Source organism: Gossypium arboreum, chromosome 7 (assembly GCF_025698485.1).
Source record: "Gossypium arboreum isolate Shixiya-1 chromosome 7, ASM2569848v2, whole genome shotgun sequence".
In the NCBI taxonomy this organism is placed as follows: domain Eukaryota; kingdom Viridiplantae; phylum Streptophyta; class Magnoliopsida; order Malvales; family Malvaceae; genus Gossypium; species Gossypium arboreum.
The window spans coordinates 21,864,768-21,880,198 of record NC_069076.1 but is presented as its reverse complement, the minus strand read 5'-3'; the positions used below and the strand labels follow the sequence as shown (position 1 = coordinate 21,880,198).

The 15,431-nt window shown below is 35.1% G+C and overlaps 1 protein-coding gene across 2 annotated transcripts; it reads left to right on the top strand.

The window, feature by feature from the left end:
- The first annotated feature begins 4,281 nt into the window (after nt 1-4,281).
- LOC108460732 (uncharacterized) lies at nt 4,282-13,953 on the top strand. Of its 2 annotated transcripts, none has more exons than XM_053031087.1 (20): nt 4,282-4,862; nt 5,261-5,413; nt 6,741-6,919; nt 7,490-7,597; nt 8,150-8,320; nt 8,407-8,970; nt 9,219-9,293; nt 9,408-9,536; nt 9,615-9,689; nt 9,780-9,989; nt 10,442-10,594; nt 10,696-10,910; nt 11,048-11,165; nt 11,273-11,405; nt 11,474-11,675; nt 11,759-11,864; nt 11,944-12,084; nt 12,158-12,283; nt 12,421-12,535; nt 13,264-13,953. In XM_053031087.1, the coding sequence occupies exons 1-20, from the start codon at nt 4,661-4,663 to the stop codon at nt 13,641-13,643; spliced, it is 3,555 nt and encodes a 1,184-aa protein (XP_052887047.1). In that variant the 5' UTR covers nt 4,282-4,660; the 3' UTR covers nt 13,644-13,953. The 2 variants fall into 2 exon arrangements, with proteins under 2 accessions (XP_052887047.1, XP_052887046.1); XM_053031086.1 differs by having other exon boundaries at nt 13,261-13,953.
- Nucleotides 13,954-15,431: the final 1,478 nt, after the last annotated feature.

Below are 15,431 nucleotides of genomic sequence, written 5' to 3'. Positions count from 1 at the left end.
ATAAGGAATCTGTAAATATAAAGAATGGATTCCAATTATTTTTTTACAATTTATTATGAATTTTTAAATTCAGAACAGAGGATCTAGAAATCACTCTGGCCCTATTTCACAAGGTTTCAAATATCTCATAAAGTATAATTTATATGCCTGTTTTTTTTTACCCATATGAAAATATACTCATTAAGCTTCAATTTCATAACTTGCTCATCATTTAATTCCATTTATACTATTTTTAGTGATTTTTCGAATTCATGTCATTGCTGCAGAAATATGCTGTTTTAAGGCAAATTTCATCTTTTCATGAGTTGTTATGAACTAGATAACCTATTAAACTTCCATGATATCAAACATGATCTAAATTTAACCATCACCATGACTTATCAATATCAAACATTTTCTCAACCAATCATGGCCATATCATAAAATTATTTACACAAAATAAATATATTGCTATACATGCCATACTTAAGTTTTACAAGCCATTTACCCAGATAAAAGTCCTTTGGATAATGTGATCGAACCTTCGACCCGTCCCGATTCCCGAGCTGGCTTGTTCAAAACTACAGTAAATAAAGAGGAGGGAGTAAGCATAAATGCTTAGTAAGTTCATATGTAAATAACAAGTAACATAACAATACAAATATACCAAACAACTTTAGCATGGTATCACCAAAACATATATCATATTTCTAAACATCATTCATCATCTTACTACCTTATCGTTGTTGTATCTATTATCAACCCGAGGGTTAAGAACATACCTGTCCAAAGTGTCCATTTCACAACACTTACCAAAACGTCGCTTGCATCTTAAGTGTTTTTTCGTTTCACTAGAAATTTCACCCGTTGAACACATCGGAATACAACTCGGATACACGGATAATTTGCACATAAGTGCCTCATATGTAATCAAGAAATCATGTAACCTGCCCCTAAGTGAACTCAGACTCAAATTAATGAGCTCGGCCGTTCGCATCCATAAGTGAACTCGGACTCAACTCAACGAGTTCGGATGCCTAGTTACATTTCACGAACTCGGACTCAACTCAACGAGTTCGGACATTCGCATCCATAAGTGAACTCGGACTCAACTCAACGAGTTCAGATGCTCAACCATCCTAGTGACATGTCACTTGTATCCTAATCTATTCCTAAGGTTCAAACGGGCTTTTTTCCTCAATCTCACATTGCCGTTTTCCATGGAATATCGGAACCGATACTCGGTAGCAATTCATATTTATCAAGTAGTAAGCATAATTTGCATATTACTCAACATTAACCACAAAGCATAATATTTCACGATAAAAAAAATCAGCATATCATATAATTAACATCAATAACTTAAAAATAACAATTATGCTACATTATTTTTACATGAACTTACCTCGTATGCGAAAATCGCTACTTTTACCATTTCGTCCACAACTTGGTATTTTTCTATTTTAACCCGAATTTCAGTTTTCCTTGCTCTATCATTTAAAATATAGTCTAATTAGGACTCACATTATTCAAATTGACCCAAAATCATATTTTGGCAAAATTACAATTTTGCCCCTAAACTTTTGCATATTTACACTTTTGCCCCAAAGCTCGTAAATTAAACTTCAGCCTATTTTCTTATGTTTTATGACATGCTGATCATTTTTCCCTTCTATGGAAACATCAAATTCTCACTCTAACATGTACTTATGACTATTAGGTATTTTTACCGATTAAGCCATTTTGCTCGTTTTCACTTAAAACCGAGTAGTACAAGTTGTCTAACATAATTTAAAACCTCATATTCTATCATAAAACACCAAAATACACAAATTTCACCTATGGGTATTTTTCCAAATATGAACCCTAGGTTGAATTATTGCTAGCATAAGCTTAATCGAGCTACGGACTCCAAAACGTAAAAATCATTAAAAACGAGGCTAGAACGGACTTACAATCGAGCTTGGAAGCTTGAAAAACCCTAGCCATGGTTTCTCCTTGATATATTCGGCCATGGGGTTGAAGATGAGCAAAATTGGCTTTTAATTTTGTATTTTAATTCATTTTACCCCTAAATGACCAAAATGCCCTTACTACTAAACTTTCCAAAAATTCCATCCATGTTCAATTTTTGTCCATAGACTTATAAATTGATAAAATTTCTATTTAATACCTCCTAATTAATATTTCAAAACAATTTCATACTAGAAACTTCTAGAATGCAAGTTTTACAAATTATTCGATTTAGTCCCTAATTTCAATTTAAGCACTTTATGCATAAAATTTCTTCACGAAATTTTCACACAATCATGCAATCATATCATAGACCTCAAAATAATCATAAAATAATTATTTCTATCTCGGATTTTGTGGTAACGAAATCGCTATTCCGACTAGGCCCAAAATCAGGATATTACACTTGTAGTGAGGAAAGACCTACAAACATGGATCGAATGTCTAGAACATCCAATGAAAAATTATTCTTCCCGGTTGTAGTTGGTCATCCGGGCCGTATCTATAACTCAATGATAGTCCTTGGCATGTACTACTGCATAGAGGTTATCCACCCTTAAAGTTCATTCTATGCATCCCAATCTCCGTATAACTACTCCATAGCCATCTATTTAGCTATCCATGCTTTCCGGTATGACACTCGATACTGGAATCGTTCTTGTATCTCTGCAATTAGTATTGATACAAGAATGATCTTGTCATTCACCATTGGCATGATGTAGTTGCAGATAGTTTTCACATCAAGTTTGGGATGATCTTACGTCATACATGCAGAAGTATATGTATGAGGCCTAACAAATTTCCAGATCTCCCACATTTGTGACCTCTGGATAATTGTAGCTCGTACTCGCCAATTGCACCCTTCTGCCAACCTCTAACTTTCCCCAATAAAAAATGTTTGTTTAGACATAACGATTTTGTAGTTAACTGACACATTTATGTTATACCGTTTAATGGAAAATTCGCAGTCTTCCTTGGGATATCATTAGGGACCTTGTCTAGATCGGGGTCATTATAATCTTCAACCTCATGACCAGAAGAACCATTATTATCATATCCAACTTCATCATCCACATCGGTCTCAATTAACACCGGATGTATTTGTAAATGGGGACCCGAGTTAAGGTTCTTAGACATAGGTGGAGCATTAAGATCGATGTCAAACCTACTTACAAACAATTACTTATCTATAGATGCCCTTAGAACCTCTGTTAATGGAGTGAAATCTTCAACCGAGTCCACATCAGCTAACTCAACAAACAACTAAATCGGTTCAGTATTGACACTCCCAGTCGGGCAATAAAGTGCGACCATTGTTTCCATGTCTTCATCGTCTTTAAGTTCCATCTCGGTAAATTTGATGGGATTTGACGAAACTGGGAATTTGTAGAATAGTTTCAATATCATTCTCCAACAACGTCTAGCAATTTTTGCACTAATCCTTTCTTTCATAACATCAACTCTAATCCTTTCTTTCATATCATCAACTAACACATTTCTATTAAATCTTATTGTTATTTGTTAACGAGATTTAAAATACAACCAACTGTTGTTCCTAAAATTACTCCATCGAAATAAACATATACGGAGATTTGATTGTCTATATTCAGTACAAAATCTATAAAAATAATTAAAATAATTAAATTTCTCAATAATTATTTAAAAATAAGATTCTATTGTAAAAAATATAATAAAATAAAATTAATTCTTGTACAAACCATACAAATCTTTCTTCTTCTTTTTTTCTTCTTCTTTGTTTTCTCCTCTTCTACAAACATTTTTTTTCCTTTCTTCTTATCCGTTTAGCTGCTACAACACTTCAAGAAAACACATAAACTTGAGATATATATAGGGGATCGATGTTGCCTGACATTCCCCTTCCAACACTAACCTATATGCTACCCGTACTTTACCCAGTATATGTGTGATATACCAGTGTCGCCATATAGGGTGGCACCGCCAATAAAATATTATTTTTTATAATTTATTATGACCTAATGATGGGAAAAAAATAGATGGTGTTGCGACCTTGTCAGACACCACTCCTAATTAGTGTTTATAATGTACCATTTTCATAAATAATTTGATGACGTGCCATTTCAATTATTAAATTATTTTTTTTTTGTATTATTAAGGTAAAAAAAATCTAAAATATAAAATCTCCGATTTAAATATCTTAACTCTTCACAACAATTTATTTATTTTTAAAATATTCCCAATTTTTTAAAAATTTCAAAAATATTTTCACTCACTTTACACGAACAAGAACTTTTTTTATAAAGCAAGCTTTATACTGTGTTGTCCAACAATGCTAAAGCATGCCCAAAGCAGTTAAGCGAAGCGGTCCGTTGACTTCGGCTGACGCTACTCAAAACTCTCAAGCGCCGACGCACGTTCTTAAATTTGAACGATCCAACGGCCTCCTTTACCCCTCGCCCACATCTAAATATAAAAGCCTCTTCAGATCCACGAAATCTTCATACCTCGCTGCCACACCAAATCCCAGCTCTATTTCCTCGCATTTCAGCTTAAGGACTTGGAAAACAACGAGCTCTGCAGTCATTTCGTAAACCATAAATACTTATATAGATTTTGTTTTGAGATAAATAGTTGATTAGATCGTAGTGTTGTTGAACGACGGAGATTGATTGATCGGGAAAGGAATTGGATGATGGATGTAGAAAGATCTTCGCTATGCAATTGCGTGGTGAATTTTTTACTGGAAGAAAATTACTTGTTAACGGCATTTGAATTACTCCACGAGCTTCTCGACGATGGCCGTGATGCTCAAGCGATTCGTCTCAAGGAGTTCTTCTCTGATCCTTCTCATTTTCCTCCCGATCAAATCTCCCGTTACAACTCTCTTCGAGGTACAATGTTTTTTCTTTTTAATTTTTTTTTAAAAATTTAATTAATCATTGGAATTTGCCTTATATAAACTTTTTAGAAAGTTCAAGTTAGTAATACAAGTAATTACCAAGTGGAAGCTGAATTTGTTAGAAGCAAGTTAGTTTGTTGTCTTCGCAGTTGATAGAGAGTAAAGAATTAAGGATGGTTCCTCGCTCAGCTTAATTCTACCGTAATGTGGTTGTTAGTGAAGGCATTTTTACGATCTTGCTAGAAAATATATATCATTCTATGTGGAAGATGGAATGCTTATGCTGAAGATATAGCTAGTGAACCTTATTGATGGTTTCAATTTAGACTTAGCATCGACTATGTGAACCTTATTGATGGTTTCAGCTAACCTTTATTTCTTGAACTGCAGTTTTAGATCCTCAGAGTTTGCTAGAAGAGAAAGAAGCAATTGAAGAAAAACTAGCGCTTTGTGAATATGAACTACGTTTAGCTCAAGAAGACATTGTGAAACTCAAGACTGAGTTACAAAGAAAAGAAGATCTCACTCAGGATAAATCGAGTGGTAACATTTCTTATTCATCAATATTTGTATTGATGCACTTAGAATCCATCTGGTTTATGCTTTTGTTACATGCCTTTTGCTTTCTATTTATTTTATTACCTTTTTCTTTCTTATTTATATTTATCTAAAAAAGACAAAGGCAAATGGCAAAAACATAAATCCAACAGTCTATTTTTTATTTTGTGTGTGTGTGTGTGTGTGTATTTTTAGAGAAAATTTTAGTCTCTTTGAGTATTACATGGTCAGCATGCTTTTTGTTTATGGCTGTAAGAATCATTAGAGGAAACAAAATGCTCAAGAGTGGCTACCTAAATAAAATATAGGTGCACTGTTGGTACATTCATTAAAGGTAAAGAATAAGGGAATTATTCTTTTTGGCTCCGTTTGCATTACATGAGGTTGGCCACCTTGCATGACTATGTCTATGCACAGAATGAAATATAGTTTTCTCCTAACCATGCTAGATATTCATGTCATTCTTTGCAAATAAAAATCCCAATTTCTGCAGCAGTACCTTTTCGAAGGCAACTATTTTGCATTTTCTGGCGGGCTTTGTAGGATTTCCAGCAGTAAATTGGGCATTTTAGGGGATTGTTTTATTTGTGCATGCTTTTATCCTGTGATGTCAAGGCATGCGCCTAGGCGCTAAGGCGCAGTGCAAATGGCCATTACCGCCTCAGCCACCTCAAGGCAAGGTGACATCATCAGGCGAGTGCCTGGTGTGCTTTTTGGGCGCCATTGTTGCAAAGCCAGGCGCGAAAAATGTGCTTCACTAATGAGTCATTCCATTCTCCTGTTTATTTTTTTTATTTTGACTTTTAAAAGAAAAATATAATAAATATCATAAATGACTTTTTAATTAATTATTAACCAATTTTATTTTATAAAAACCTAGTTAACTTTTTCAAGAAAGATGAAGGAAATTTAGAGCTAGTTTCTGATAATGATATTTAATTTCATTCTTATGGTGTTTTATTTTACAATACATTTAAGTAAATTATTAATCTTAAACAATTAAACCATTGAACAATGTTTTGAATTTATAAATTGAACTATATTAAAATTTATCTTTCTTTTACTAATTAATTAATACTTATTAATTATATGTACTAGTTACATATCTTTTATACACATTATATATATTCATTTATATGTTTGCGCCTTGGTTTACTTGGGCGAGCGCTTTTTTTGCTCCTTCTGCCTCGGGCTATATAGAGTTCCTAGTGTCTCGAGTGCACCTAGCACCCTTGACAACATTGCTTTTATTATTAGATGTCACCATGCATCTGGCATGTCTAAATTCCTTTTATGTTGTATGCATATGTAGAACCAAGTGTAAGCAATCATGTAAATCATGCACCGGAAATACATCGGCAAAAGCGAGATGCTCCCTTTTCTGATTTAGGCCCATTGAAAGCTAACGAGCGTAAAGATCTAAATTGTGCAGTAAAGGAATATTTGCTAGTTGCTGGATATCGACTAACTGCAATGACATTTTATGAAGAGGTATGCGAAAAGTTGGTAGCATTTTCTTATTGTTGCTGCTTGTTAATTTTGTAAATCTGCACCAACTAGCTGTGGAAGATCTAAACATCTTTTGTGATTGGTTTGGCTGCAAGGGCTAGCTTCCCTGCAAATCTCAATAATCTGAAATTTGTGGAATTTTTGAATTATCATTTGTAACCTGCTAAGAAGTACAAACTAATTGTCTCATAACGTCTTAAATGTAGACTTTCTGAACATGAAGGGTGTTTAAAAAACAGAAAACACAGCCTGGGGTTGATCCGTTTTTTTTATTCAAATTTAGAGCCTAAGTAATTTTCTTTTTCTAGGGATGTTCCGACATCTTTTCAAATGGTGAAATCAGCACAAAGAGAGAGAAGCTATAATGGTTTATAGAGTTCTCAGAACCAATTTTTCATCTTTTATTTGTTCTAAATCTTAATTTTTTCTCTTACACAAGTATGTTTTGAGGCTCCTGAAGGATATGAAGAAAGAGTCTAATCTGGTGAATGTGCGTCTTTTATGACTAGTTCTTAAAACTTGTCATAGCTGATTTATCTTATATAATTTTAGGTTACAGATCAAAACCTAGATGTTTGGGAAAAGTCACCAGCATCTGTACCTGATGCGTTACGCCATTATTATTACCAGTACCTGTCTTCAACTTCAGAAGCTGCTGAGGTAAGCGAGATGTTTATACTATTCATATTGAATAATAACATATTTCATCTCTATACTCTATATCTATTGTCCTTTATTATTGTTGACTTTGCTTCATGGGAAGCACTGTTTCAGTCGCATGCTTGTGTTTGTATATCTTTCAAATCCCTGAATGCAATAAAATCAACTTGAACTCTCAGTTGTGATATTCACTAAGAAAGCACTTCAAACTTATTATACGTTATTATCATTTGGAATTGTTTCATTGAGGAAATATCTATGCCTGTAGATATCAATTAGAGAAAAGAACAGATTCTTGATCCAATATCTTTCTCTACGAGCACCTTTCTTTTAGTTACATTTTGATGTTTTTGACATTGTTTGTTATAGATGTTTCTTACCTATGTTGTAGATGCATGTTGCTTGACTTAATGTATCTTTGGCATTTGAAGTGTTCAGTTATGATTATAAAGGATCAATGTTTCAACAATATTTGTTCTTACACTTCATGTAGAGTTTTCTACTTGCTGTGAATTTCTTGTCATTGAAGACAGTAATGCTCTTCTGTTGCAGGAGAAAATTTCTATGATTCGAGAAAATGACTCGCTAAAAGAGGCAAATGAGAGTTTAAATCATGAGAAATTGTGCTTGATGAAAAACAAAGAATTGGCTGAATGTCAAATAAATGCATTAACAAAATCCTTGGAAGCCACTCAGAAGGATCTAAAGGACAAGGAAAATCTGGTAGTTCTCTCTAATATAATTGCTTTTAAGCGGGTCTTGATAATGCTAAAATGGTGATTACTACATTGATTTCATACGTTTTTCAGACACAAGATCTGAAGCAAGCCTTGGAAAACCAAAGGAAGGAACTGAATGATTGTAGAGCTGAAATCACATCTCTGAAAATGCACATTGAAGGATCTAGTTCTTTACAAAATCCAGTGGCTGCTAATCTTGACTCTACTCAGTCCCAGGCTATAGAAAGTTACAAGGAAGAAATAAAGTCTTTGCAGATGGAAATTGAAAGATTAAAGGCTGAAAAAACAAATATTTCGGATTTAGTTGATTCCAGCTGTGGTGACAAAGAGTCAATACAGACTGAAGAGAAAGTCGTGGAGATGGATGAAAATAGAACTCAAATCTCTCATCATATTGAACCAGCAGAAGTTGTAGACAGCAACACGCTGGTAATGCCAGTTCAAACATTCGACAACAGCACTCCCAAGCCTGAAGAAAATTTGCCAGAGTCAATTATGAATCCTTCTAACAGTACTGATGGTTTCCCAGATGGTAGAAACCTATCTCAACAAGAAGAGAAACCACCATCAGAAGATAGCAGGTTGCATTTAAATTCTGAAAACCTTGGCAGTGAACCTGTTCCTGAGAATATGGTAAGTTTTTATGATATTATATCCTTATCCTCAAGGGTGGTAGTAGGGGCTTCTCTTCTCTGGATTTTGTGGGGAGATTGAGTGCATAGAGTCTCTAATGCAAGATATGATATTTTTCATGTCTCACCGTCCAGATTCACCACCCTTGCAGTTGTCTCCGTGTCTGCTCTATTTTTATCTTTCCTGTTGAAGACATTCAAGTAAACCTATCATGTCTGGTGCTGAGTTTTCTTTTGTAAATTTAACAGGGTTTGGCGACTATTCAAATTCTTGCAGATGCCTTGCCTAAGATTGTACCATATGTTTTGATCAATCATCGGGAGGTCACTTTCTGACTACATTACCTTTTATTAGAACATCTGTCAGTCACTTTCTGACTACATTACCTTTTATTAGAACATCTGTCAGTCTATCTTATTTATTTTATTTATCTGTAGGAGCTTCTTCCGCTGATAATGTGTGCCATCGAGAGGCATCCAGATAGCAGCACTCGAGATTCATTGACACACACACTCTTCAATTTGATTAAACGTCCAGATGAGCAGCAAAGGCGAATTATAATGGATGTATGTTACTGTTCAAAGAATCAGGTTTTAGTATCCAATAGCTACAAGTTTTGCTAAGTCTTTTCAACTTCATTTCAGGCATGTGTTAACCTTGCTAAAAATGTGGGGGAGATGAGAACAGAAACAGAATTGCTTCCCCAGTGCTGGGAACAAGTGAGTTTCTGTACTGCTTATTTCTTGTTTTTTCAGTTATATTTGTTGTAGCGTGATATCACTCTTTTCTTTTTGGTTTTCTAAATGCAGATAAATCATACATATGAGGAGCGTAGATTGCTGGTTGCTCAATCATGTGGAGAGCTTGCTGAATTTGTCCGACCTGAGATTCGTGATTCTCTTATTCTATCTATTGTGCAACAACTAATAGAAGATCCTGCAACGGTTGTTCGAGAAGCTGCTGCACACAACCTGGCCTTGTTTCTCCCACTCTTTCCGCTTATGGATAAATATTTCAAGGTCAGCTTCACTAAATATGCTTCAAGGCAATCATGGAGAAGAAATTCTGACTTGACAGAATTGGCTACAGTGTAAGCTCTAGAACAGGTTGATGACCCATGGTCTAGGGAATGGTGCCTTTTGCCCTTAGCATAATATCATATCATGACCTGAAAGAAATAGAGTATGGTAGTATATATTTATTTGTATATATATATCTATACTATATATTAAGCCCTTAATTGAGTTGGTATCATGAGTCAACTAGGCACCAACTCAGTTGAGTAATGACTAAAATATCATTGGTTTACAAAGTAAATTATATCATTTTGAAGGTGTTTTTGTCTTTTTGTATCTTTTATATTAAAAAACTAGAAAAATACACACATAATTCTGTTTTTCTCCCACATCATGGGTGTACTATAATCTAGTATAGATAAAGATTCTTTAATGTCTTATTTGTTCCTCAATAGGTTGAGGAGTTGATGTTCCAATTGGCCTGTGATCCATCTGGAGTGGTGGTTGAAACAACACTAAAAGAACTACTTCCTGCAATAATAAATTGGGGAAACAAGTTAGACCATATTTTGAGAGTTCTACTCTCTCATATCTTAGGCTCTGCTCAGGTAGCATTTTGTCCTTTCAATTCTTGCTTACCAGCCAATACTACCACATTTCCAGTTTGCAATACTTATACATTTTAATATCATTCCACCTATATTTTCAGCGTTGCCCACCTCTTTCTGGTGTTGAAGGGTCTGCGGAGTCCCACCTTCGTGTTTTAGGTGAACAAGAGCGTTGGAATCTTGATGTTTCATTAAGAATGCTGGCTAAATTGCTTCCTTTTATTCATCAGAAAGCAATTGAGACTTGCCCATTTTCCTCTGTTTCGGACTCAAATGGGACATTGTTGTCCAGCTCCATACTTGAACTGTATGCAGGGTAAATTTTTGCTCTCTTTGTTGTTTTTACCAGGCTTGCATTTCCTTTTATATCTGACATTTGGATCAGCATATGAGATATTTGATGGCATAGTTATGAGCAGATTTTGATTTTCATAAATTTTAATATCCTACTAGGGGACATGTTGAATGGCCTGCATTTGAATGGGTGCATGTCGATTGCTTTTCTGGTTTGCTACAGCTGGCTTGCTTGTTACCCCAGAAAGAAGATAACTTAAGAATCCGAATGACAAAGGTAGTTTGGTCAGTATGCATTTTTAATGGCATCTTCTGCTTTGCATTGCTTGTTCTATTGAAAATAATGCGTTGTTCTTGTTTCTAATCTATATCACTTTATTGCAGTTTTTGTTGGCTGTTTCTGAATGTTTTGGGGATTCTTATTTGATACACATAATGCTGCCTGTATTCTTGATAGCAATTGGGGATGATGCAGATCTGACGTTTTTCCCTCCAAACATTCATTCAAGAATCAAAGGTATTGGATTCATAGAATCTTGTTGACCTTTAATCATTGCATATTCCATAACTGTTTCTTGGTTGCAGGTTTGAGACCAAGAACAGCTGTGGCAGAGAGACTTGCTATTCTAGGGGTCCTACCACTTCTCTTGGCGGGTGTTCTAGGATCTCCTGGTAAGCGTCAACAATTAGCTGACTACTTGAGAAAGCTGCTACTGGAAGGTGCCACGAAGGAGAGTCGGTCTACAACACACAACATGGATATTGTTAATGCTGTCCGCTTCCTTTGGTTTGTAATTGAAAGAACCTTTGTCCTAATTATTTTCTATTTATTGCTGAACATTTCACAAATAATATTCTTCAATAATACAGCACATTCGAAGAACATCATGGCATGATATTCAATATCTTGTGGGAAATGGTTGTAAGCTCCAATATAGAAATGAAGATCAGTGCTGCCAATATACTCAAAGTCATTGTATGTTTCTCTTTCCTTAAAAACAAATAGATCCCGCTACATCTGATAATAAGAGATATTGACCTTGTTCATTTAACAGGTGCCGTATATTGATGCAAAAGTGGCGTCTACACATGTTCTCCCTGCCCTGATTACTCTTGGCTCTGACCAAAACCTGAATGTGAAGTATGCAAGCATAGATGCATTTGGAGCTGTGGCACAACATTTTAAAAATGATATGGTACAGGGTTTTTGTTCTGATTCATGCTGGTGCAGTTCCTATGAATTGTTCTTTCTAACTTATTATGTTGCAGATTGTTGATAAAATACGTGTTCAAATGGATGCTTTTCTTGAAGATGGATCCCTTGAAGCAACTATTGCTGTGGTCCGTTCATTAGTGGTAGCTGTTCCACATACAACGGAGAGACTTAGGGATTATATCCTTTTGACTTTCATGTGCAAATCAATTTTTTAGAATTTCTGTCATTGAGTTTGTGTATTTTATTTTAGCCATTGTGGTGGTTGCCACTGTCCATTTATTGCGAGAACCCATTGTTTCCTTAACGTGATCTACATCTTTTGTCCAAGATTTTCCAACTGACAAACACACCTGTTTCTTCAACGGATGTGATGCGTCGTCGGCAGAGAGCTAATGCATTTTGTGAAGCTATTCGTGCTCTGGATGCTACAGGTTTGCTTGTCTTATTTGCTGGGGACAATATTTCTCCCATTCTCTGTTCTCCGTTATTGTCATCACTAAAAATAGAAGGGTGAGGGGAGAGTGAAAGTCCACTAAAACCAAGGGGACAAGATGCACTGCCCTGGGGGCAGCGGGTTCAAATGCCTCTCTTGGTTTTATTTCTGGTCTCATCATAAGTTAATGGTTTCCCAGAGATACTGATAAATCTCAGTTTAAAACCATGAACATCATGCATGTTGGTAGGATGTCAGAAAGGAGTAATAATGATTACTGCAATTAATTTATCATTTATTTCCAGGTTCCCTTAAATGTTTCTTCTTATAAAATAATCATATTATGTTTGTAGTAAGAATACGTTTTTCTATATTTTCCTTCGAACACCTTGTTGGAGGCTTTTTCCTCCCGGATTCATTTCCATGCTGGACACAGATCAAACCTTCTCATAGTGATGCCTTCTCATAGTGATGCTCTCTGGTCATGCATTAATTCGTGTGTGCCTGGATTGAACTTTTCTCAGTACAGTATCCAGCAACAAGAAGGAAACATAAAATATTGCTGCTTTTAATTTGTAATAGTTTATTCTGTTTCCTCTCAGATGGTTCATCTGTGTACATAGATATTTGCATTTAAAAATAAGGTTTCTTTTGATGTAATGTTGGTGCTTATCCTTCTTTTCTTGTTTTTTTTTTCTTTTTTCTTTTTTCTTTTTTGGGTAGCAGATCTTTCTGCAAATAGCATCCGTGATTTCCTCCTCCCCACCATACAGAACTTATTAAAAGACCCCGATGCACTAGATCCGGCACACAAAGAAGCCCTTGAAATAATATTGAAAGAACGGTCAGGTGGGACTTTTGAGGCTTTAAGTAAGGTGATGGGAGCGCACCTCGGGATTGCGTCGTCAGTGACTAGCTTTTTTGGTGAAGGTGGGCTGCTAGGCAAGAAAGAAATTACGGAATCACCAACTGAACCAGTTGAAGCTCTGCAGTCTGCAGCATCACCAGCAGCGGCAGAGGATACCAGATTCATGCGAATCATGAGGGTCACTGACATGCTTAGAGGCAAAGGAAAGAACCCAGAAGAAACTCACCAGAACCAGTGAAATCAAGTGAGACTGTTGTTTCCTAATACCCTAGATGGAATGAATATATCTAATTTTTCATGTTCATATGCGAATACGAGAATGCTATGTTAGTAAATGCTGATAATTCTTTTTCCTTGTAATCATTGCTTAAAGCAGTCACAATCGCAGAGGATTATTGTTTTCAAAAGTTTGTTTGTAGCTATTGCTATCTCTAAATTGCTGTATTCTTAGGATGATTATGTGGCTTGCATTACAATTACGAACTACATTCCCTAGGGACTGAAACTAAGCTTTCCTTGCAATTAAAGGACTTCTTATATTATGTAAATGTATAATCCATGATCTAGTTTTTTGGTCTCATAATTATTCTCCTGGGGCCAAATATCCTATCCGCTCTTTTTTCTTCGTTTCAATTATATCCCATCAACTTTTTATGGTTTTGGATGTTATAATTTGCAGCGAATTTGGAGTGAATCCAATGTTGAATTCGGTCTCCGTATCATCTACAAAAAATTATGCTTGTGAAAATGAAACCAAAAAAACTTGGGGTTCAATGTTCAATTCTTCACCAAATACTTGGTTTAATGGTATTTTTGGCCTTCAAATATTTTTCAAAAAAATCAATTAAGCCTTTTCGAACTTTTTGCACCCAATCAAGCCCCAAACTAATAAAACTGATCAAATAAGTCTTTTGACTAACGTTCACTGTTATAGCGCTAGCATGGCAGTTAACGGTGTTGTCACGTCAGCAAAAATAATTTTTTTAAAAAAATAAAAAATTAAAGGGATGTTGGAATGAATTTGGACATATAGTTGTTCTGGTCATTTGTTTCAAAGCTTGTTTTTTTAAAAAGAATATTAAAAAATACTAAAACAAATAATTTTTATAAATTTGTAAAATATTAACCAAATTTATAAAAATATTAAATAAAGTTCAAAAGTTTTAAAAAAATGAATAAAAAACCATACTTAAGCATCCTTAGGACCATATTTCATAAGTCTAATGATTCTTTCTTGGTTAATATGACCAAGTCGTAAGTGCCATAGGTATCCCTCATTAGGGTGAGAAGTTTTAAGCTTCTTATTCACCATTTCAGTTTGAAGCATCGAGTAGTTATTTGGTTTGATAAAATAGTGATTGTTTTTCATCGCATCCATTACAGATAAAAGAATGATTTTTATGAATAGCAATCCCTTTATTGAATATCATGGAATAACTGTTATAAAATAAACATGCTACAAAAATTAAATTCATCTTAAAACGAGGTACATAAAATACATCCTTTAAAACAATCTTTCTAAAATTATCAAAATGTAAAATAACTTCTCCCATTGCTTTGACTGGAATATAGCTCTCATCACCGATCCGCAACGAGAGGCTTTTGTCACGCAGACTTCTAATTTCGTTGAGCCCCTGTAAAGAAACACACATATGGTTTGTGGCTCCAGAATTAATAACCCAGTTGTCAATTGATCACTAAGCAAGCTTCAACCATAAAGAGTTCCATACCTTTACCCTTTTTGGCTAGGTAATCCAAATACTCCTTATAGTTTGATCTGAAGTGCCCTTTCCTGTTGTAAAAGAAACATTTGATCTTTTTAGGATATTTTGACTTCTTAGTCTTCTTCTATCCATACAAGGTGGAACCAAAGACGTAATCAGTTTCTTCTTTCCCTTAGCTTTCTGCTTCCCCTTAGAGGACGAGGGGCCCACAACTAAGTTTGTCTCAAGTTTCTCCTGAACCAGCTTACCCCCATTCAACACCAATTCATAGGATTGCAATTCCTTCATGAGATGAGTCAAGG

Bases quoted from the DNA above. Each gene is read 5' to 3' on its own strand.
- LOC108460732 (XM_053031086.1), top strand. From the start codon at position 4,661: ATGATGGATGTAGAAAGATCTTCGCTATGCAATTGCGTGGTGAATTTT. The intron at 6,920-7,489 runs GTATGCGAAAAG...ATATAATTTTAG, and splicing joins CAATGACATTTTATGAAGAG to GTTACAGATCAAAACCTAGA. The intron at 12,536-13,260 runs GTTTGCTTGTCT...TTTTTTGGGTAG, and splicing joins TCGTGCTCTGGATGCTACAG to CAGATCTTTCTGCAAATAGC.